General features: G+C 38.4%; 1 protein-coding gene across 1 annotated transcript in view; it reads right to left on the bottom strand.

Moving 5' to 3' along the window:
- Window positions 1–25,681, bottom strand: part of LOC146000236 (3'(2'),5'-bisphosphate nucleotidase 1) — a 33,137-nt gene extending 7,456 nt beyond the window's left edge. Inside the window, exons 1-5 of the mRNA XM_083137655.1 lie at window positions 25,478–25,681; window positions 17,326–17,460; window positions 13,035–13,244; window positions 10,717–10,765; window positions 3,014–3,300 (exon numbers count right to left, since the gene is read on the bottom strand). Coding sequence (XP_082993781.1) covers window positions 3,014–3,300; window positions 10,717–10,765; window positions 13,035–13,244; window positions 17,326–17,445 — 666 coding nt within the window. The 5' untranslated portion in view covers window positions 17,446–17,460; window positions 25,478–25,681. The remainder of the gene's footprint in view (window positions 1–3,013; window positions 3,301–10,716; window positions 10,766–13,034; window positions 13,245–17,325; window positions 17,461–25,477) is intronic.
- Between the last annotated feature and the right edge of the window lie 249 nt (window positions 25,682–25,930).

The following is a 25,930-nucleotide window of genomic DNA, read 5'->3' on the forward strand; positions in this document are numbered from 1 at the left end:
AAAGTGAAGAAGTAATTAAATAGATTATCATTCTGGACAATAAAGCATTTTTTGCTAATTTAGCTTTATTCAAGAGCAAATTAGTATCTAAATCAGCTAAATTGAGACTTTATCATACCATAAGAGCCAGATAGAAGAATGGGCCAAAGCTCTAAAATATGTAGATGGGAACAAGAAAGTATTGTATGGATTAGTGAGAGAGAGGAGAAGAGAAAGAGGAGACAGCTGTAAGCTAAGGGATGAAAGGGGAAACATTGTAGAAGAGGATGAAGAAATAAGGAGAATGTGGAGAAATCATTTCGAGAAATTGTTGAACATGAAGAAGTGAAGGAAAAGAAAACAGGAAAGAAAAAATAAATCTCACATGGGAAAAAGTGGAGGAAGCACTGAAGAGAATGAAGAGAGGTAGGGCACCTGGAGTAGATGAAGTGTCAATGGAAATTATACTAGGAGCAGGACTGATTGGTGTGCAGTGGCTGTACAGTGTGTTGAAAACAATGTGACAAGAGAGAGAAGTGCCAAGAGATTGCACAAAGGGAATAGTTCCCATATCCAAGAAGGGTGACAGAAAGGAATATAAAAACTACAGAGGAAAAACACTTATGTGCCACTCAGCAAAGGTGTATGAGAAAATATTAGAGAAAAGAATAAGGGAAGTGACAGAGCTACACATGAGAGAGGAACAGTATGGATTTAGAAGAGGCAGATCAACAGTAGACCTGATATTCACCATAAGGCAAATGCAGGAAAGGCACTACGAGCATGGAAATGATTTGATAATGGCATTTCTAGATATAGAAAAGGCATACAACAGGATGGACAGAACAAAGATTTGGAAGGCTCTAAGAGAGAAAGGTGTCGAGGAAGAGATAGTGTGTGAAGGCCAACCAGAGCTGTGTGAAGACACCAGTGGGAAGAACGGAGTGGTTCAGTAGAAGTAATGGACTACAACAGGGAAGTGCTCTTTCCCCACTGCTCTTCATATTTACAATGGATGCAATTAACGAAGAGGTGGAAAAGAAGATAGGAGAAGAAGACATGGATGATCGATGATGAGTTGGTAATATGGGGAAACAAGGAAGAAGTAGTACAGAGACAGCTTGATAGTTTGGAATGAGGAAATCAAAAGAGCAGGAATGAAATTCAGTGCAGAAAAGAATGAGGTACTAATAACAACAAAAACAAGAACCAGAAATGAACCAAGAATAAAGATGGACATGGGTAGTGGAGAGCTTCAAATATCTAGGAAGCATAATTGAGAGAAGTGGAAGAATAGATGAGGAGGTAAACAGAAGAGGACATATGGGTGGTGTACTATATCAAAGCTTCCAAGATTAATATGGAACAGGATGTACCTATGAAATGCAAGAAGGTAATATATAACACATACTATGTGCCAATAATTATGTATGTAGCAGAAACTTGGACAATGATAGAGAGAGACAAAAGAAAGATGCAGGCAGTGGAGATGATTTTTTAAAGGAGTATGTTGGGGGAAGACTAGAATGGATAGAATAAGGAATGAGGAGATCCGACAGACAGTGGGTGTGGTGAAGCTTCAGGACAGGATAGATCAGGCACAGATGAGATGGTTCGGACACATGAAGAGGATGGATGCAGAAAGACTACCAGTAAGAGCTTACAATGAACAAGGAGCGGGAATAAGGTCAAAGGAGAGACCAAGATGTCGGTGGAAAGAGCACATAGCAGAGAGTGTTAGAAGAAGAGGACAAGATTGGAACACCGTGGAAAGAGAGGAGTGGTGGAAGACCAGGAAAAATTGAGAGGCTTGACTTCCATGCCGACCCAGTCAGAGGTGGGAAATGGCAAAGGATGATGATGATGAATAAGACCCGTAATCACATATGCATGCAAAACGTGGATCCTGAAAGACTCCTGTAAACAGAAACTCTTAATATTTGAAAGGAAAATATTAAGAATACTTGGATCTCTGAAAGAACCTAGTGGTAATTGGAGAATATGAAAAACTAAGAACTCAACAAATGAATAACAATTGAAAACATCAAAAATTTCATAAAATTACAAATATTAAAATGGTTTTGGCATGTAAATAGAATGACTGATGGAATATATAAATGGAAACTACTTGGAACCAGAGCCTTAGGTAGGCCAAAGAAACAATGGAAAGATGAAATAATTAAAAACTGAATAAACATAAAAGTAAAGAATTGGATGAAGAGCATCCAGGATAGGAAAAAATGGAGAGCTATTGTTAAGAAGGGCAAAATATTCAATACATGAAGTTGTAGAAGAATATGACCATACCCTTATGTAGTTCTACTGGGAGAGGCAAAAACTAGTATCACTGCCACAGATCCTTGTTTTGCCTTTGATTTCATAAAGGTGCACTTACACATGTGAAACCACAATACAGTTGAGACTGCTTTATATGTAACTCAGTTCTGCATTAATACTCTTCTATATGTAAATTACTGTAGGTCCCAGGCAAAATATAATTTTCAAATGTGTTAATTAAACCTTATTTGTATGCAATGCATTTATAGGTAACCAAGCTACAACATCAATGTCACAGAAGTGACAGTTTTCGGTTGCTACTGGTCAGCCACGGAGAACAGAAAGACGAAAAGTTACATGCTTGACCAGAAATTAAAATTTATTCAAGAACTAATACAAATAAAACTAAAACTGAAATGGTTGCAGATTTAAGCATCGCTTATACCTATGCACAGTCATTAGTAAAAGATATGTTATTTTAGACGATCTTTTTTAAAATTAGGTAGTAAAACTATAACACTATAATGTGCACTAATAACGTTGCAAACTTAATGTATTTAAGAATCAAAGTTTTAGATTCATTAATTTACCATTTTATGACAGAAATAACTGTATTACGTATAATACCTGAAAATAGATACAATTACAGTATTTTAATAATGATATGACATGGTATCTAAATTTGATTTGTGAGTTATACGTAATACAGTTATGTATAACCTTAACATATGTATAACTTAGGTTGAACTGTACTTACCTTGTGGCCGGCACCACCAACTCTGAGAACATCATCCGGCTGAATGGCTTCGAGTGCAGCCTGGACCAGCGGACTGGAGTGGGAGCGGGTCGTAGTAATTATCCTCTTTCCCTGTGGAGCACGGGAAGAGGTCAACCCACCAACACCAATCCCCTGGATTCCCCAAATGGTTCTGCCGAGATCGTCAGAGCTGCTTTTGTAGTTGAAGTATGGCTGGTGGATAACCCCTCCAACCGCTCTGTCACCCACAGCCACACCAATCAGAATGGTCACATGGTCTAGTAAGCCTGAAATGCCAACACCTTTTTCAGCACTGAATCCTATTGCCTTTTACGGAGGCTACTCTAAGACCTAGATAAAATTCCAGTCTACTTTCAGGTTTCCAAGGTGAAACGTCTAAGCTAATAACAATATTTCTTACAATAAAATTTAAGTGATTATTATATTTTACACTAAGCATATTAAAATAGTTCCTTGTACACCTTACATAGCTGGTGAATAATTTATGAACATTAAAAATGGCACACAGGGCCCACTTTAGATGAAAGCATTTTCCTTAACATTTATAGCATGACAAAAGTGCTACTCTACAAAAGTGAAAATTTTCATAGCATTTCTTAAGGATAGAATTGGTCACATTTTTGTAGCCTAGCCAATCAGAAGCAAGCTCTAGGTTACGAGTGCAGATGTAATGGCAGCCAAGTGAGATGTAAACATCGTATCATTTCACATTTTTGAAAGCCGATAACTAGTCAACAGAGAGGAATAAAGTTTCCCGTAAAAAGGTTTTAGGAACAAATTAATAGCTCTGCCTAAATACATACTTTTTACACGTATGGAACAAAATTTTAGTTGTTTGAATTGCCGTGCACTAACCATAGTTGGTGTAACTCGATGTGCCTTTTGTGCTGGATTATACATCACAATAGAAAAACGAAACTCTACACCCGCACAAGAACGACAAAAAGTGTAAGGGCTGCATCAACTAGCGCCGCCACAAGTGGAAGAAGAAGAAACCACGCCAGCCACAGCAAGACATTTCATGCCTGACGAAGCCACCAGACGAGTGGCGAAATCGATCGCTGAAAAAAACTTACGTGGAAAAATGAATAGTAAGTGTATCAGAGGTAATTGCAAAAGCTAACCAGAATGTTACATGAAATGCCTGCAGGTAAAGTATTGTCTGCTAAAATAATTTTTGAAGCGTTTACATAGTATTTATGCTAGCAAAAATGTTAAAGGAAATGCTTCCGTCTCAAGAGGACTTAATAAATGTCACCAGAAGTTCAATCAACTGTTATCTGTATTTGGGTATCTGTTCAAATGTAATTACCAGGGCCATGTATTTGTGGTGAATACCTGATCAGGATTTCAGTACAAAAACTTAGCACATTTTGGGATCAAAAGCAGTATATAAAATAGCATTTCTGTGTTAAAATGGTGATTTACAATCTCACATTTGATTTAAAAACTATACTTAAAGTACCAAATAAACATTTCCTTTACAATGGCACACTTATGCAGTTACTAAAGATTTCAAGTTTATTCCTGTGTAAAGGAGTGCACTTTGCTTCACAAATATGTACATCAGAATTAAGGAATTTTCTGTGAATTTGCATAACTCACAGTATAATTCTGACTTTAAAAAGTGTTGTGTTGGTAAATAAACTCTAGATTCAGTGTTTAACAGTTTATTTCATATTCTGCAGTTCATTTTGTGCCATGTGACGAAACATGGTTAGAAAAATGCCCCTTACACCTTTCAAAAATATGAAAAATCAACATTACAGCGTGTTATTTCACATTTTGGGTAAATAATTATGTTAAATCATGAATATTTTAAAGTAAGTTTCAGAAGATTGATAAGGCTTACTTCATATTACATTTTAAAATGTATAAATACATTCTTTCAGCTTCCAAGTGTCTGTGCGAATCTGTAAAAGTATTGACCTATTGGATCAAAATGATACAGACTCGGTTCTAACGTGTATTGATGTTTATCTCGTATCTAAGGTCCTGCGGTAGCTCAGCCGGGTTCGATCCCTGACAGGGGAGAACCGGGATTTTTCCCACCTGTTCAAGCGGCTTCAATTTCCACCCATCGTTGTATAAAGTGGATAACTGGAGGAAACTCTGGGGGTGAAGGTGTCCAGGAGCATGGTGCTGATCACATCAGCCCCATCTTTAGCTGTGATCAAGAAAGTGTGGGACCCTAACTCCACACCCCCTATACGCCTTCATGGCATGGCGCAAAGAACAGGGGAGCACTACTTTTTTTTATCTCGTATCTTACAAAATGCGAGAGTTCATTTTGCACTAAACATAGTCATTAACTATTGTGAATCATGACAAGGTATAGATAACTATTAAAGGTAGCCGGGTAAGCTGCAAAAATTGGAAATTAAAGAAACTGCAGGGTTTAAATTGTGCTTCAAGAAGTCATAACAATATAGAGGTGCACCGAACACCACTGAATGGATGATAGAGAACAACTTCCGCTACAATTCATTGCACGAAATCATCATATTTCAGGCAAAGAGATCAATTATATCCTGCATTGAAAACGTGCCGGCTAAGAATTGTGCATGGGGTCTTTGCTGAAGTGACTCAGTATGATTATCATGATCACATGAGAAACGTGTGCACATAATATATAACCAATTTTCTTGCTGTAAGAAGGCTTCCCATAGGCTTTCCTTAACACATGTGAATCTGTGCCTGATTTTTTCTCAGAGACCATGCATCATGATGTAAATTTAATATCATTCATTTCTGTTTTGAAACCTAATCACATGATTTTCTGCTAGATACTCATCAAGAAATTCTGGCAAAGAATGAATTGGTTTGGTATTTAGTTTTGTTTGTCATAAACACAAACAATTTTTAACAACTATCTCTGTCTTTTACACAAAAATAAATAAACTGCAATCAATGCATATACATCACAATTTATACAAATGTGCAAATTTAATAGCATTTGAATTACTATGTAACCTGGGACAAATCACACCAAAGGTGTAAAAATCCTATAAAGCTTTTGTGTTCTGAATAACTTTTTCAACCATTCTAAGCCCAACTACTTCATAAAATTCAAGTCCTCACACAGGTGATACAATTAAGGACAGAATATTGACAAAAATAGGAAAAATCACATGCAATTATTGTAGAAAAAAAGCTTAAAAAATCAAGCTTGAACCTTAAGTCTCTCGAGTTGTGGCATAGCCTGCATATTTGTATGGTTTTTATAACACCTAGTTTGTATACCAAAATCCAAAACTCTGGACTTCAGATGAGTCATTCTGAGGTACGTTAACCAGAAATGGTTGCAGGTTTAGCATGCATTGAGAAGTAAAGTTTAACTTGTGACTGAACAAAATAATTGCAACATTTCAACAAAATCAACATGAATTAATTAATATATTTTAGCTAGCAGAACTGTTTTACGAGGCGCATGTCAAAAAAAAGGGCCGATAATTTTTTAGGCGGGGTTGGCAACACTGATGAAGTTGAGCATGCCCTAGTATTCTGTGCTTCCAACAGAGATAGAATCGTCAGAGTGGGGTTGCATACGTGCGAGTAGCAGTAAGGTGAAATGGCTGCCGTAATACAAAATCCCGTCAAATGTGAAGTGAGATCTGACATACGATTTCTGAACGCCAAAGGACAGAATGCAGCTGACATCCATCGGGAATTGTGTGCCATTTGTGGACCGACAGTGATGAGTGAAGGGAAGGTCAGGCAATGGTGCAGAGTTTCGGGAAGGGCGTTCAAATGTCCATGACGATGAGCGTAGCGGAAGGCCTAGTGTTCAAACGGACGATCTGGTGGAACGCGTTAACGAGAAAGTGCGCTCCAATCGTCAGTTCACAATATCTGAACTCGCCAAAGAGTTTCCAGAAGTGTCTGCGAAAACAGTGCATCGAATTGTGACTGACAACCTGGGGTATCACAAACTGTGTGCGAGGCGGGTACCAAAAATGCTGACAGACGCTCACAAAGAGCAAAGAAGGACAGCTGAACGTGATTTTTTGGCCCGCTGGGGGAGGATGGGGATGACCTCTTTCTGCACATAGTGATGGGGATGAAACGTGGATATTGTATGCCACAGAGGTGTATTGCGAAACACTGAATAATCTGCGACGTGCCATCCAAAATCGGTGGAGAGGAATGCTACGCTCTGGATTTTTCTGTTCCATGACAACGCCCACCCACACATATCTGCTCGTACAGTTGAGACAATTGAAAGATTTCGATGGGAACTATTCAATCATCCCCCTTACAGCCCCCACCTTGCTCCCAGCGATTTCTTTCTTTTTCTTCACCTGAAAAAGTGGCTTGCATCAAAGCGTTTCAACGACAGTGACGTGCTCCAGACATCAGTTCTTGACTGGCTGTACTCTCAGGCGGCAGATTTTTACGCAGAGGGCATACGGAAGATTGTGCCACGTTATCATAAATGTCTGGAGGTTAATGTTAACTACGTCGAAAAATAGCCAAGATATGTACTTGTTTATCAGTCACAATAAATTTCTTCTACCATCATTTTCTTGCTTTTTAAAAAATATCGGCCGTTTTTTTTTTATATGGGAAGTACATATGAAAACAATTACTGAATGAAAGTTTCAAACATTCCTTTTTAAACGTGAAGGGACAAAAATAAAATAATAGAAATCATGAGACAAGAAAGTGAGAAAGAGAACAATCTCTCTCTCTTTTCTCTCTGAAAACTCCTTGTTTTTCTTACTCCTCCTCCCCACCTCTCTCTCTCTCCCCAAAGATTTACGATGGACTACTAAATGATTTCCAACAAGACCTTGAATGATTTTAGTTACATAGTAGTGTTTCCTTATTTTAAGTGTGGTTGCTAGGAGGTGGGAAAGCCTGGGTATTTACCCTAAAAATAGAGGCACTCTTTTATAAATGGTTCTGTAGTCCAGTTTTTTGCTATATATCTGCATGTTTGAACACACATGTTTTAAAATTCAAACTATTTTTCTTAAAAGCACTTCCTTGTAAACATACAATAATTGTATTACGTTGCAATTCATGTACATCCTACCTTTACATATATATACACAAATGAAAACAAGAAATAGGAATGAAATATATGACTTGAATGGCACTGGGATATATATGACTCTGCCAGTGTTTACAAGATAATGAATATTTTCTATTACCAAATGTGCCACATGCCGCAACTAAAACACAAGACACGTACGCGTTCAGTATCATAAATTTGACCTTCTCAGACTAACATGATTAAACATTCAGTGTGTGTGTATATGTGGGGGAGGGGGGAGGAGGAGGGAGGGAGATACATGATGCAACACAAATCGCAATATGGCTTAGATCAGAGGCGTGGCGCGCATGTAACCGGTGTTACCGCAGGAAACAGTAAAATGTGAATAATTGAAAAATTATTTAAATAAAATAACAAAATTGTTAAATACTTATTTTCCTGTAGTTTACTGTTATTACAAGCATAAGAAAACAGTTTTTCGTTGTGACGTTTCAGGAGACATTATTTATTCTTAAATAAAAAATAATGTGATAAAAAAAATCTGAAATAAAAATAAAACAGAGTGCTTCTTTTCACAGTTATGGTTGCTATATTACAACAATGTAACATTGACAACATCTATTATATAATGGATTCTTTTTGTTTCAAAAATAGCTAACCATTGTTATAACTGTATCTTTAGTCAAAATTAAAATAAATGTCTGATGAAGGGAGTGTGTGTTCTCCTGAAATATCACAACGAAAAACTGTTTTCTTATGCTTGTAATAACCGTAAACTACAGGAAAATAATTCTACAATGCAAGCAATGCGTACATACAATAAAAATTATTGTTAAATGCATTAACCAACAGCATTGGCGTCCGAGTATATTGCAGAGGACACTTTTTTCTGCAGCCGACAGAAGCACAGAGGGAGTCCGTTCCGCTACCCTGAAGAGGTAACAAGAGGAGATGGCACCAATGCAAGGGAAGAGCCGGGGAAGACTTTTGGGGCAAAGTGTGCTACGGGGTTATTCATATGCCTGTTTAGGGGCCCTGTTACCAGTCACGCCTGCTGGTATAGTCCAGTTTTGTCACACTGGATTCGCAGAAAGAGCTAAATCGCACCTAAAATGGGGATACTATTTCTGTGAATCAACTAGTGCTAGACTGCAAATCCAAGGTTGGACTTAACTACAACTGAAACTGGTTAGGTAATAGACGAAAAGATAGTTCCTTTCCTTGGTGCAATTCGTGATTAGGACAAACCTTGCTTAAAACAAACTCAAACACCCGAGGAATGTGTGGTTCTTCCCCTTTCCACCTCAATTGCAAAGAAACAGAGAAGAAGAATTGACAAGACTCTATCACTATTCATTGGATTTTCGCGTTAACTGCCTCATGAGTGGTAGTTCTCTATAGGAGTGTTTGTGGCTAAATCTCTTAGTGGATTGTGTGTGTGTGTGTGTGGGGGGGGGGGGGGGTGGAGATGATAACATCTAGCATGCATAATTGCCGAACTGATGGCCGGTAACATTTTTGAAAAAGTCACACCATGCCACTGGATTAGATACTGACTAAATCTGAAAACAAATTTTGAGTACTAAAGTGCTGCAATGTGCGTTTTTCGCTCAGGTGGCAAATAGTTCGTACAAGTAACGCTAGATGGCATGCAGAATTGATAGTTATTCAGCTCGAAAATTAGTAGACATATTTCCGTCATTTGTCTATGGTAGTAAAAGGTAAAGGTAAAGGTAAAGTGTTCCCCTGTGCATAGCACCACGCCATGAAGGCGTATAGGGGGTGTGGGGGTAACGCCCCACACTTTCTTGATCCGGTCGTGAGTGGGGGTGATGTGATCAGCATCACGCCCCTGACCGCCTTTACCCCCTAGGGTTTCCCCCAGGTACCCATGTTATTCGACGCTGGGTGGGTGCCGGGGCCGCTTCCACCGTTAGAAAAGTTCCCGGATTTGAACCGGCCGGGGATCGAACCCGGGACCTTTAGCATGGTAGTCAGACACGTTACCGACTGAGCCACCGCGTCTATGGTAGTAGGCCCTCAAATATGGATCGTGAAGCAAAACACAAAGCGAAATTGAAAAATAAGTGAACATAGTCATCATCTCCATGTTAAAATGCAGTTTTGTATATCTTACCGAGATATGTGAAAATGAAATAGATGACTATGGGCTGAAACTACCTAGACTGACATTTTATGTTCCTACGATATCTTCACATAGAAATGATGTTTGAGTGTTATAACTGCATTTTATTATTTCGCAGAATATGATTATCCTTTTCGGTAAGTGAACAATGATGTACACGTACTTGTTGCACTGTGATATGATATTTGTAATTGCTGAGGCACGTCTGTCAGCATGTGTATCAATTTTATGTTTTGGTCCGTAGATATTGCATACTTTCATATGTGCTGTATTTGAGTCTTACATAATAATATACGGAATTATGATTTAGAATTGTTTCCTTCCATGTATGGGTTTTAGGTGTTGCTTATTCGAATCTGAAATACGGAACAGTGCCAATCATTCCACTACGAGTGCGGCACGTTCGATCATGGGAGATTCGAACGAATTTGAACGAGCGAAAGTGGTCTGATGCAGTACTCTATTGAGTACATATTTTCTTTCCTAACACAGGATCTACAGTAAAGAACATTCACTGCTTACTTAATTATAACTGACCTTGGGTATATTCTGATGTTCCATCCAAAGGATCAACCCACACTACTACCTATAAGTAAAGATAATTTGCTTACTTAAAAGGTATACATAAAATGTTGGTACATTTGGTCACAACAGAAACACCAATAATAAAACCAGGGTAGATAAAAATAATTATTTTTATTTAAAAAAAGGATTATTTAAATCTATTTTTTATATATTTTAAAAAAATGCTTAAAATTGCTTGTATGGTTTTTGGCACCATACATATAGATATGAGATTCTTTATAGAAAGACTTTTTCTGGTTAACTGACATGTAAAATATTTGAACAGTCTGATTAAAGCAAATAAATTAGATGTAAATATACATTTTCCTGTTTCTGATCCTTCATATATGAACCTACTATGGAAATGTTTGTTGAGTGTGTTAATGAAACTATAATAATTTCAGTAACTTTTATTCCAGTGAAAATAAAACTTCTGGATGGCTATAATTGTAACTTCAAATATTTTTTATAGTCTTTGTAGCGGATTTTAGCAATTTTTTAATGGTAGTTAGCAAAATATCAGCTGCCATGTATATTTACAGCTCAATGATAATGACACTATTTGTGGTTTGACATGATTAGCATTTTGGATATTAATTTACACAAAATGTTTGATATTTTTGCCTATAAAAATTATTCAATTTCAAATGAACAGAAATGCATGTTTAGTTTACATATTACATTTCTTTTCGTATGAGCTTCGCCCCATCAGTACAAATATTTTGATTCCTTTCACCAGAAGTGATTCTGGTATCTACAAAATCCTGACATACATTATTTCTTTAAAGTGATTTAAAAAAAAATAACCTTGAATAGAAACTACATTTTTCAGTGGCTTGGTGGTCAAGCACTTTTAAGGCTCAGCTTGAATTTTGGCCAACGTCAGAGAGGCTGTTTTTGAAATTTCCTCTCCCTTTGAAAACACACTGATATTCCAAATTTTATCATTCATATGCTTATAATTCCTTCTAGAGCATTCACTTGAATCTTTGTGTGGTTTGCTTTCGCTATTGTCCAGATATTCGCGATAGTTTAATAGGTCTATGTAGCCACAAAACTATGGTGAATATCTAGATAACAGTAAATGCAAATCACATGCATGCTCTAGAATTAATTCTAAGCAGATGTTATTTTTCATGTTTTCAATTATCAAAGGGGCTTTCCTAAAGGAGAGGAAATTTCAAAAACTGCTTAGCTAGCATCAGCGAAAGATCCAACTGAGTCTTTAATTGGTTGACTTTTGTCACCCCTTCATTGAGAATTGCCAAAAGTGGTATAAAAGTAATGCAAAGTAACAAAAAAATACAATAAAATACACTACAAACACAGTCATTTGCACAAGACAAGTTTCACAATATATTTTATCACAAATAAATACTTTCCGCATCTTCAAAATACACAAATTCAATCCATCTTTGTTAAAATGGGAAGTTGAGTCTGTGGCTGTTCTTCAAACTTGCTTCCACAATCCTTTCCAGTATTCTAAATGTATTTGCCTATCTCCGTGACAGGGTGGTTAGCACAATGTGCTACAATGCCAGAGGACATGGGTGTTCTTTGAGTTTCCCTTCATCAATTCTATCATATCATCACTCATCCTTATCACTGTGATTAGCCGAAAGTGGCAGAAAAGCTATACTAAAATTATATATACGAGGGGTAGTCAGAAAAAAAGTTTCCCGCCAGACTACTGCTGTGTTGAAGGTAGGAAGAGTTTAGAAGAGCAAATCCGGCCAGCATGGAGAACAAAGGTGTTTTGCAATGGTGCGGCGATGGTAAGAAATTTCAAGACGGTTGGGAAAGTGTGATGGATGATGCGAAACACAGGTGGCAAAATGGTGCGACGATGGTGTAAGAAATTTCGAGACAGTTTGGAAACTGTGATGGATGATGCGAAACACGGGTGGCCGTCCACAGGCAATACAGAGTAATTTCCACTTTTTCCTGGTTCCGAAGAAGGCACTGGGAGGGAAGCAATTACCACAACAGCAGAAGTGGAAGCTACCATACGCAACTTTGTCCGTAAACAGGACATGCACTTTTATAAAAAGGTTTTCTTGAAACTTGAGCCTGAATGTTGCTTGGGTCTATGTGGAGAAATAGTGTAGTGATGACTCTTTCGGCTGATATCGTGTTCTTTCTCCAGAATAAAACTCACTGCAGATGACAGACTAGGGAAAACTTTTTTCCGACCATCCATCATACATGCATTCCTCATTCTCATGTTAAACTTGTCCTGACAAATTAACTTAACTTTGAATCTCTACAGTCAGCAACACAAAAACACTTACGTCTTTCTCCTCCACCTGTTCCAAGTCGGTAGGGCAGTTCAACTTCAGAATCTCTGCATCGCAGTCTGTGGTCACCCAGTCAGACGGAACCTCACAATTTGACTGTTCCTCTTCCCCAATGATAGTCACCGAAGGAAACTGTCGAGACAACGATGTCACTATGCAGCGCTGAGCCGATCTGTCAGCTTCCGTCTGCAAGTCGTTCTTTCCCTGGCAATAACACACAAATATGACTGAGCACATAATTTTCAAAATTCTTTGCAATAAAGTTACCACAATAGTCATTTTGTGAACAGAAAATTCCCACATGAAGCAAAGATCTTTCTGTGAAGCAACAATCTTTTTGTCCTACGATTTTTTATTTTCTACACATTCTGACGGCATAAATATTATTAACTTTCCCGAGTTGCACATGCAATACCATGAAATAATATGAAAAGACTCCACGGTCACCTACGACACAAGAAGCAACATATTTGTGAGCAATTAACACACAAAACCCATTAAAATAATTACTTTGCTATATTATTACGACATTGTGGTAATGTAATTGCCTTGTAATCAAAGGGTCCTGGATTCAATACCCGGAAGAGGCACATAGTGGTTTGGATCTAACTTAAAACAGTACGTCAGTAATTAGCCTTTCTGTGGACTTGAAACAAAAACTTAAAAAGCTTGTGCCATTGAAACACTATTAAAAAAAATGGCCAAAGTTTGTCTTAAGTCCACTTTATGCATAGATAGACTAATCAAAACTGGACCTACAGTCTAAAGTGGGATCCGAACCACCGTGCCATGTGCCTCCACCGTGTATCAAACCCAGAATCCGTAACTGTGCAATGTGTCTCCACTGGGGATCAAACCTGGCACCCGTTAATAACATTGCCATTATGCCACTGGAGAGATTGTAAAATTGGTAGTAATTGTCTGCAGGGCCGCCGTTAGGAAACGCGAGGTCCTGTGCGAACCAAACCCCCGGAAGGCCCTTATATTTTCAAAAATGAAATATAGACACCTGTCTTTCCTTGTAAAACACTGAACCCCCCTTTCAATCCTCACCATCAGCCCTCGAAAAACATTTTTCTTGTGTAGTTTGCGAAGTGGAAATTCCTAGCTCGAGAATGCTTGGTCGAGTTTGAAGGTAGAAGTTCGAGGGGGAAGGGGCATGATTTGATTATACGTATCAAAATTGAGACAATGAACTAGGAGGAATGCTCAGACAAATTAGCCTAGGTGGCAGGTGATTTACACAATTTGTTTAACGGCAGGGGTTATCATCCTACTGCGCTTCACCCTCCACACTTTGGGCCCTAATCTTGTGTGGAAGTAGGTGATATTTTTTTCTCTGTCAGATAACATACTACGCACGTCATTATGGAAACGGGATCATGCTAGCAGACAGGATGAAACCCCTGAGATTGTCCCTTTCGCTTAATTCATACACTGCTGCTTATCGTCATAGGCATAACTTGGCGTGGGCAAGAGGCTGGGGCGAAATCTCCATGTTTATTAAAATGTACACAAAGTACATGTTATGGAATGTTAAACCTTTTGTATATTTAGAAACCTGAGGTTTATGTTCGACCCCAACTTACGTTGCTGCTTATTGTTACTTGTTAACTTTTATTCAGATATATTTATATCCTGAGGGCCATCCTTCCTAGTATGCAGCGTGAAGATTTTGTCGTCTTTCGACAGGAAAAATGCCACCTAGTACCGTATTAACCATGAATGTGATGCATGGACACAAGAATACAAGCATGAGGGCTGAAGTTGAAATGAAACGTCACGGGACAAACGGTTATCAAGGAAAGTTGATCACATTGACGTCCTCTGCAAACTGTGAAAGTTTGTCTGTGGTCCACGATGTCACCTCGTTATTTAGTATCTCTTTTCTGCCACTTTTTGGTTAATCGCGACGATGAGAACGAATTTTGATTTTATTTGATTTATTTTGCTTCATCTTTTGTGAAACTTTTTGCGAAGATGGAGATGAGTGATGACATGATGAAATTGATGAATGGACACTCACAAACATCCATGCCAGACCAGGATTCGAAGCCAGGACCCCTTGCGTCGTAGCACTATGAGCTAACCACTCCACCACGGGGGCCGGCGATGAGAATGAATGAGAAGACGAAATTGATGAAGTGACACTCACAAAGATCACCATACCCAAGCAAAGATTCAAAACCGAAAGCCCTGGTGTTGTAGTACTAACCACTCCGCCACAGTGTTCGGCGACTCTGTATGTGTGTATATCCATACAATTTCTGCATAAATGTGTGTGAGTATTACGCAGTGTTCACACATTGGTATTGTAAAATGTGAACATTCCGTATAGTTTAGGAAAGTATTGTAGGGTAATATTCATTTAGAAAACTTGTAGAATACAATAAAGGCAAAAATCGTATAGTTTGCCTTTCATACTTACAATCTCTCACCTTTTGTGTATCAAAATCTTCAGTCAAATTTTAACAAGTGGCGACTGTGGTGAATGTTTTAAAAAAGACATGGTTCTCAAATCAAGGCTGCCCGCAGCAGTCTTTCTAAGGGGTGAGGTGTCAGTGGAAGAAACGTGAGGGTGACACTATCACCCCCAGTTAAGAAAATTCCCCTAAAGCATTCCACTCTCGGGGGGATGGACAAATGTCCCCTTGGCCCCCTATGCGAGCGCTTTTGTCTCAAATACGTCTTGATTGATTTCAAATGACAGAAACCCCTTTCGCCGCTTGCTACTTTATCGGCAATGTTAGAATATTCTTTTTTTAGTAAACTGAAAATGGAATACTTTGATGGAAACCGAATGCGCTACTGTTTCAAACGATAATGATTTATTTAACTTGAAACTTGTTGGCCCACTCGCATAGTGGTAATATCTGGCGAAATCTGTAAACGTCTTTTCTCTAGGAGGGGTTTTGAGGAATAAAAATAAAAGTATCTCCAGATCTTTATTTCGATTTCAGCTAAGGATGTTCTTCACACAAAAGGGAATATCGACCCAGGACAAGTTTCCCTGCCACGGACAATCCTCTTATTTTCTCAATTTACCAGATCGTAAAATCCAAACACGGGAGTTCAGCCATTTGTACCCTAAAATTTGGGGCCTCAGCTTCACAACGATCACGTTGTAGTTCCTGTGCTCTCCCGGTCAATAGTTTATGGCAGGAAATCGGTCGAAGGTTGTGGTCACAAACAAGAAATTCAACTGCGTTCTTCGGCATGCACCTTGCAGGCCGGGGTTGAAAATTGTTTTCTTCTTTCTACACTACGTAAGCTTACTTAAATTGATTTCTATCTCTAATATAGATTTCCTTTCTTTTGTTTCTTCTATTCTAAAGCGATCACATTTGCACAAAAAATGAATGGGAATAAGATTCAATAATATTATATAAATATCTTGGAAGCAGGAGGCCCTGTGCAGTGGCACACATCGCACACCCCTAAAGGGGGCCCTGGCAGTAATACCTGAAAGGGAGGAAATGGGGCATTGCGTTAATAATCTAGAAACAATTATATATTGTCTGAAGTTTTGGTGAATCACACAGCATCACCTCCCTCCGCCCCAAAAAAAAACCCTCATAGTTAATGCTTCTTATACCTTCTAACAATAACATTTGGCCTTTTCTGAAACCACTCCCCTCCCCCTCCCTTTCACACAAAAATACAACAAAATCAAGGTATAGACAAAGCTTAATTAGTACGTAGAAAATTTCAGTGAAAATGCAGGCTCGACCAGGACTCGAACCCGGGTCTCTGGAATACCGTGCCTATGTTCAACTACTGAGCTACCGAGCCTGGCTGGTCTCGCCTGATTTTTTCCTGTCGAAAATCGTCTCTGACAGTGCTATCGCAACGGAATCTGCTGCCTTTGAAACACTGTAGACTTCGACGTTGCCTGGTTCCTCCCAGCATAGAGATGTTAATTATTGAGATTGAGAGACGATTCCACGCTGCAGGTAAAACAGCAAGAGCAAAAAATCAGGTGATGCCAGGCCAGATCGGTAGCTCAGTGGTAGAGCAATGGCATGGTATGCCACAGACCCAGGTTCGAGTTCTGGTCGAGCCTGCATTTTTCGCTGAAAAATTCTACGTAGTACATCTCCTGTGTGTGCCTAATCTTCCAAGCTTAATTATGTTTAGTTTTGCAACAAATTTGGGCATATATTGAAACATATTCCATCTAGCTGTTTCTGGAATACAGAATCTTTCACGAAGCTAAAACTGAACATAAGTATGGAAAGGCACAACTAATCAGAATGACTATTTCATTCCAATCTTCCCACCGTACCTTTTCAACAATTCCCAGATCTCCTCGGCTCATCACATCCCGAATGATTCTTCCGGCATGATTGGCAGCTGTGATGGACGACGCCACTAGACGAAGAATTAAAGGACTTCCTTGAGCCATGCTACAACATTCAATCTGGTGAAAGAAAATGTTTAAGGTTTTAGTACAAAAGCTAAGAATTTTTAAATTATAATTGCTGTATCATGGCAGGTTTATTACAAGTAATATTTAAGAGAAAACAACAGTAATTTGTTTCATAACAATTCTTCTAGTATGCATGTACAGAGGCTGATTTTTTAGTAGTGGCAACTATGGTATAGTGACTCTACAGCACCTTGAATAACGTAGTGTGGAAATTGGCACTGGGTGCTCTGGCTGGTTCCACTCAAATATGATACCGCTAGAGGTGCTGTGTCGGTACAGCTGCATGGTATTAGTCTGCTTATAATTGAAGAGAATGGAGTTTTCGCTGCAACGTCAAGTTCTTTTACATGAAGCATTTCTATGAATGTTATAATTGCTATGGTATATGGTACAGTGGTTGCGAATATATTAACGAACATTCTAGACAGTTGACCACATCCTATCGTTACTTTCATTAATAATACAGGACAAAATATACGCGTGAAATGCTCTTGGAAAACTAAATTTTTGTGTATGAAATAGGTTCATTATTATTATCATCATTTGTTTTAAAGATACACTGAAGCATTTGTATTTTTCGTCTCTTTTCTTCCGCTTTAAACTAATCACGGCGATGATGATTGCATAAAACGACAAGGGGAACCCCACAAAACTTCCTTAGTGCAATCGACATGAGTGTAAGGAAACTTTCAGACCAATGGGACAAGGGACACTGGATGTTCACACTGCTGTGAATAGTGACACACACAGACACTTTCAGACTGTAAAATAGCATTCATTGCGCATGAGGGTCCAAACAGCAAACGACACGTTCATATGCCGTATTCACATGCTACATGTTACTTCGGTCTAAAAGCTCCTTAAAGGAAGGGTGCTCAGACCAAAGCGACGTGCTACAGGGGGAGTTCCCAACTAAATGACAAGTGACATGGTGCCTTCAGTATATTAGCAAGTGTTTGCTGCTAATTATGTGAACAGCAGATCTAGGCGACATGATAAACCGCATGTTACAACAACAGATCTAGGCGGCACGATAAGCCACACGTGTCGCTTTGTCGCTTGCATGTCGCTCATACTGGGCCCTTTTCCTCAATAGTTTCCAACGTGTTGCCGTGTTTGTTGTTAGCACATGTGCGATACAATGAGTGTCTTGCTTTAGGGATATTGCGCACCAAAGCGACACGTGGCACTTATCGTTTGAGGATTTCACCAACTGAATGCAGGCCTGTGCTGCCCATCATGCCGCTACGATGTGAAATGTTGCTCTTGATTGGCTCGTTTCCAAGTGACGTGTCGCTTCGGTATGAAAGTTGCCTTGGACAGAAGAACCCGTGTCGCTTTGGTGTGACATCCCCATATCGTTTGACGCGTGTCACTTTGATCTTGAGGAAACTGTGCAGTCAGAGCTTGTGTCCCTACGGTTCGAAAGGCTGCATTGATTACCAACTGCTCGCTACCAAGGGACACTTGTGGTTTGTCGCCTCGGTATGAAATATCTCTCAGAATACTATTTATATTCTAATAACACAGAAAAATAAACTCTAGTACACAATCCAACACCTGACGTCCGGAATCACATTGCGATATTTCTTCTTGTGTTACGCATGCTATATATTTATTAATTTTATTTTACTTTTCTTTCCAAATTAATGCCATTTTGTGACTGCAAATCACTCCACAAATATAACTGTTTCCATCAATTCACGTACCGCCTTTCAAGACAAACAAATCTACACAATATATTTCAAAAACTAACTAAGCCGCATTACTTTAATAAGAAAATTAGCAGCTGTGCTGATCGCACTGCCATCTACGTTGTCGTCATCTCGGGAACCAGTTTCTTAGGTTGTTTTCCACACTATGTTATTCAAGGCACTGCAGCGACGCCGTGCAATGGAGCCAGGCAGTGTTGTTTATACCAAAGGTTAGTTACGTGCATATCCACCCTCAGAGCAAATGAACTCACTCTTCCCACTCCATGTGACAAGATTTGATTTGATTTAGTTTATTTTACTTCGCGTTTTGTGCCTCTTGGCTAATTTGCGAAGATGGGGATGAGTGATGAATGGACATTCACAAACAACCAAGCCCGACCGGGATTCGAACCCGGGACCCTTGGCTTTGCAGCGCGATATGCTAACCACTCGGCCACAGGGTCGGGCTCCATGTGACAAGAACAGAGCAGTTCTGAGCGAGTGGTCGCGGAGTGCAGCGATGTTTCAGAAGCAGGAGTAGGGGAGCTGTTTAAAAAGTGAATGTGCTAGAGGTTGCACAGCACGAAAGTGTCACCATGGACTGCAACTTCGACCTACTCCCTAAGATGAAGGAACCACTTCATGGGATTCGTTTCCGAACAGTTCAAGACATTCTTCTGGCAGATGATAGCTCTCTTCACACTATCAACAGATTAGGCAGTGCCAACGGCTTCCACATCGCTAGCAACACGTTGTACACAATGCTGGGGACTACATCGAAGACCTGTAAAACTTAGAACAATGTATGTATGCTGAGTGTCTAGAAAATAAATAGTTGCTTCTTACATGGAATTTCAAGTCAACAAATCAAATGCTCCAATTCATTTAACAATTATTTTTAAAAATAGAAAATTTAATTTACAAAGTTCTGTCAAAGGGTGAATATGATTTCCTAAACACACAGCCATGAAAATAGGTGGCTGAGCAGAATTGCGCTGGTGCCACATATGGGAAAAGCAAAGCGAGAGCAGGACAAAAGTCACTGGATCCTGTACACTGTGTGACGTCAACGAGGCTGTGTTGCCTAGTTATCCCTCACCCTTTTGAGTGGATATTGTCAGTTTGTATCACATAGATTACAAAGACCAACCCTACAATGAGATATTTCATTCTCTTAAACATTTGCCACCTGCGCAATTGCATGGCCATGCATTTAAACTTTACAATAAAAGTGTTACTGTGATAATTATTAAATTTAATCATGTAGACATAACACATTTTTCTTATAAAAATGTTTACATTAATCATGACATAAATGAACTTAATCAAACCTGTAATATTAAAAATATTACCTATTAAACTATACAACATATAATTCATAAATATTATAACTATAATAATAATATGTATATCTATTCAGTGGACACAGTTCAGCATATGCCATTCTCCCAGCAAGTTCAGCTTGAGAATTTTAAATGCTAAATTCTGCATGTTACATGTATCGTTCTACAGCATATGAATCGGTTACAGAACTAAATGCACATAGGACATATAATTAATATCGACTGTATATTTCTTGCGCAATAACGTGTCATTTCCACATGTGTTTAAGAATATCTTGTACTGTGAATCTTGAATGCCGATTCAAAACTGCCTTTTAGCATTCATAGGCAGGCCAAGATTCACTTGTTTTTACAGAAACGCTGCATACTAGCACTACTACATACATCAATGGAATCTTTTGAAATTCATCAAAAGAAATCGGATCAACATCTGAATCCATGTTTAGGTGCACCAAAACTGGATACTGTGAGGCAGTAATAATATAGCTTTCGCAGTGATTGTTAGTTTCAATATTATGACAGTTAAATCATTAGCATGCAATGTTACTTGGACATTATACAGTGTCTTAAACTATACATATTCTACAGTGTCTTAAACTATACATATTCTAACATTATGTTTTGCGAGAGTATGTCTTCTATTGTCTTCATGTGAACAAATTTCATGTTGCAAGTGGTGGTGATTGAGCCTATGACAGACCTGCGATTTTACTACAAATCTAGTGCTCTAATCTTGGAGCAGTTGGTCAGAGAAGACGTGCTCTCTCAAACATAGTGGGTAACCTTGATCCTCTATGGATTATTCCATGTGACACTTGCATTGATTTTTCATGATAATAAAACCTTATCATGTTATGTAAAGCTTAAATTCTGCAATTTCTGAACACTGTAAGTGTTCGATTCAAGATTGTGGGATAATAATAATTTCCAAAATTCTACGATAATTAGTCTCTGTGCAAGGAGAAATCATAAAACAATCGGAACAGTTACCAGATTTGGTACCAGTTAGATATGCCGGAGACACATTTAACTTGTTTATTTTCAAATAAAAATCATTTCTACTTACCTCATATGCATAGCGGAACATTTTTCAAGTTGGGATCACTTTTTTCCCCATGAAAAAAGCGTTATTTTAACATTATAATTATTTATTTGTCGTTCCTAATTCGGCGGGCAAATCTTGACTCACGTTGTCTGTCGGCAGCTGATATGCAGTATTGTCAGCGGTAAAAATTTACTATCCTTCGGACACCTCTAATTTTTTCGTTTCGTCAATTTTTGACATTCGTACTTACATAACGTTGTTTTGATGAAATTAATTGCAATTTTTCACATTACCAGTACGTCTTTCTGATAGGCCTTTTCGCTTGCCTGAGACGATCTAACCTAACCACGTGCCAATGGTTCGTGGGGCTAGCGCCAATGATTCACAATTATTTCCAATTTCTAGATCCTGATACTAACACGACACCAAATTTTAACTATGTTTCCTAACCTAACAGAACTAACCTATCCGCGTGCCAATGGTTCGTGGGGCTAGCTATTCTCTGTCGGAGAATTAATTTTCAACAAACAACATGAATTTCAGCTATGAAACATTCCCACATCACACAAAACACCTTCCCGATGTTCGACAATGCTGCAGGAACTTATTACGGTAAGTAGTTTCTTCTGTAAAAATAAATAAATGTGTCCGAAGGATAATAAACAAGTACCTCGTCAGCTGATGTGCAGTGTTTCCAAACCTATGAACCTATAAATGCCGCACAAGCTATTCACAAAACGTTTTGAATGGAAAATTGTTCCACAAACCATTCACGGAAGGTTAGGTTAGGTTAGGAAAATTTAGAAAAATAAATTTAAACAAAAAAAATAATAACAACATTCATACACATATAGAGCCACTTCCCATCCCGTTCAATGTGTAGCTTACATTTAGGACATTCCATTTCTTCCTTCACGATTCCATGTTCAATTAAAAAATCTCGTGGGTCTTCAATATCCGGGAACATTATCACAACGCAACCTTGACACCTCATCCTGTCAAACAACTGCGTGGTTGCTACACTGACAGGGGGTTACATAACCGAACACAAAGAACATTTGATTCACATAGTCGACGGCAATGGTGGCACGAGCTATCATGCAAAGGAGATGCATGAATGACGAAAAATACTACTTACAGGCCAAATAAGTTGCATGATTCGAAAAAACAATTTCTCTGGCTTCAGAAAGTCCACAAGAACTCAATTCCGTAAGTACTTTCTCGTCTTTTCTCCTGTAAATTTCAAGAAATGTGTTTCCGGCTTATCTAATCGTTACCCCAGATTTTTTATCAGTTCATTATCACAATTAGCCCAAAACCATTCATGGATAGCCCCACGAACCATTCACGGTAAGGTTAGGCAAGCATAGTTAAAATTTTGGGTTGTAGTAATGTCAGGAATATATATTTCGTTCCTTAAGTATTCAAAACTCAAAATCTTGAGACAAATAATGAGCAATCTTGCATTGTAGGTTGCCATCACGGACCCCCTTATTTTGCAATTTCTACACATGACCCCCAAATTTTAACTTGAAATTCGTGATTAGGAGGCCTCAATTAGTGAGTATGTGAAATATTACAAAAATCGGGGAGGGGTCCGGTATTGTAAATTCTGTCCCATGTTTTCGTAGTTAGGGTAGGTGGAACAGGTTTAGTTTTCATAGCATTAAAATAATATCCCTAAATGCTTCCATAGTAAGTTTACATGACAGACTATGTAATCGGACAGTCAGGTGAAATGCGGTGTTTACCGCAAGGTAGCTCTTTAACATCTTATTTTACCCATAAATTGAACTTTTTGAAATTAAAACTGTGCTGATTAGTTTCAGTAAGGTTTCAAATTACTTCTACATCCCTTCCCATTATTCTAGAATACTTGCTGTCGCTTCTATCAATGGAGAATGCCTTGTCCATTGGGAGCATGCATGCTTGTGTTGTAAGGCAATTTTTAAGATTTTTTTTCCAACATAAATAACTTTTTTCAAAATTCAAACAGTGCTCATTCCTTAAACCACGGTTCAAATTTCATGTGAGAATGATTGACAAAACTCTACAACAATTAGTCTTTCTGCTAGCAGAATTTGAAAAAAATCATGAAACAATCTTAAGGGTTACCATAACTAGAAATCGAACTGTGAAAAAAAAACAATCGGAACTTTGCCTGGTAACACTTTACTATAGGTGAGACGTATTTCCTCAAATTTACAGGAGAAACTACTTACACAAATCATTTTCTGTAGCGTTGTTGAAGTTCGGGAATGTAGTTTTGATCCATTTTAATGCAAATGCATGTTGCTTTCTGCGAAAATCTCTTTCCGACGTGCTATTGCTGCTGCCGCCATTTGCTTTCTGCATGAGAGCACAATGTTCCGTGTGTTAGATGACGTAAACCCTGTAGTCAGTGTTTCAACCCCCGCTGTGTTTTCGCTATAAGATGACGTGTCGAGGATGCATCGTGAAGTTGTTGCCGGGTGTGGAAGATGCCGTGGTATTTGTAATTCAATACGGAATCTTGAAGAAACAAGTGGAATGCAGGATGTGGAAAGTTAAAATTAAAAGACTTCTGTGTATTATCTTTCATCGAGAAATACCGATGTTGTCCGTACATGCTAAATTGAACGAAAGGAGTGCTAATGGAACCTAACATAACAAGGCCTAACCTAACCTAGTAGGCATACCTCGTCCCCCGTGATGGTTCGTGAAGCTATCGTGAAGTTTTGGGCTAACGTCAATGGTTTAATAATTACTCTTTATGTCAAAAATTGAACTTTTTTCGTGAAAAAATTTTGTGGTTTTTAATATTTTTTTTAATTTTAGGTATTTTTCAGTGAACAAGGTTGCAACACTGCATGCACACTCCAAATCGACACACCACTGGCACAACGTGAAATGAACGGGTAAGCTATTGCCAAATTGTGTGTGGAAATAAGGAAGAACAGTAAGTACTCGTTAATGTATCAAATAAGAAATTAATCCTTCGGACACATTTATTATTTTTACAGAAGAAACTACTTACCGTAATAAGTTCCTGTAGCATTGTCGAACATCGGGAAGGTGTTTTGTGTGATGTGGGAATGTTTCATAGCTGAAATTCATGTTGTTCGTTGAAAATTAATTCTCCGACGGAGAATAGCTAGCCCCACGAACCATTGGCACGTGGATAGGTTAGTTCTGTTAGGTTGGGAAACAGTTAAAATTTGGTGTCGTGTTAGTATCAGGATCTAGAAATTGGAAATAATTGTGAACCATTGGCGCTAGCCCCACGAACCATTGGCACGTCGTTAGGTTAGGAAACATAGTTCAAATTTCATCAAAACAACGTTGATACACCTTCAGGAATGTTCCGCGAAGCAGATACGTAAGTATGAATATCAAAAATTGACAAAACGAAAAAATTAGGGGTGTCCGAAGGATAGTAAATTTTTACCACGAAAATAAATCCCTTGTACTTTTTGATTGATTTGTTGTTTTATGTCCACTTTATGCACAGTTAAGGAATGAACCCGGATCCGAACCACTATGTGCCTCCACCGTCTTGTACTTATCGATAGGGTACTTTGCCTAGATAGTTCAAGTGCTCTTTATCTAATAAAGTTCGACAATGCATGTGCCGAGATGAGAAGGCGAAATAATAAACATTAGAATCGAGTGCGGACACAGACTCCTATTACAAAATAAGGAAGAAATAACCCCGTGCACTTGCAGTAGTATTATTCCTAAAATTCTGTCAGACACAACAACTGATTTCACTACTTCTGCGAATGTTGGACTAACTGATTTATAAACCCGTATAAAATTATTCACATTATTTCGCAAGTACTGATATAATATCAGGTGCTTCTTAACTGAATAACAGTTTCGAAGTGTGAAGCTTACCAATATAAAACATGCTGTTAACTCATTATCTATAGTAATCTATTACTTACCAGAACGGCCTTACTGAGAGATATTATGAAGACTAATAGAATACAAGGAAATAATTTTTCCTTCCACAATCTTCTGTCAGTACACCATGAGCTAAAATCGTATCGCCGATTCGTCGCTTACTGGGCTTTCGGCACAACAGCAAGCAAGTGCAGAAGTAGGAGGGGAAGAAGAAAGGCAGCGTAAGATGATAGTGGTTGCGTGTTTTGGGGTCATATTTTGCTCAAGAGAAATAAACAAACTGTTCAAGTGACGTCATCAAACTAACCAATCATAACTACGAACAGAATGTTTGCTAAACCATATGTTGAAAGCAATGTTTAATCATCGACTTCAACGTGATGTTCGTCAAATGCGGAAATATCAAACGGTTAACATAGAAGAAAAAACCTAGATATGCTGCCATTGAAAAATAAAAAATAATGTATACGATAAAGCCGACCTCCAAACACAAA

This window comes from Lepisma saccharinum, chromosome 16 (genome assembly GCF_977018435.1).
Source record: "Lepisma saccharinum chromosome 16, izLepSacc3.1, whole genome shotgun sequence".
In the NCBI taxonomy this organism is placed as follows: Eukaryota; Metazoa; Arthropoda; class Insecta; order Zygentoma; family Lepismatidae; genus Lepisma; species Lepisma saccharinum.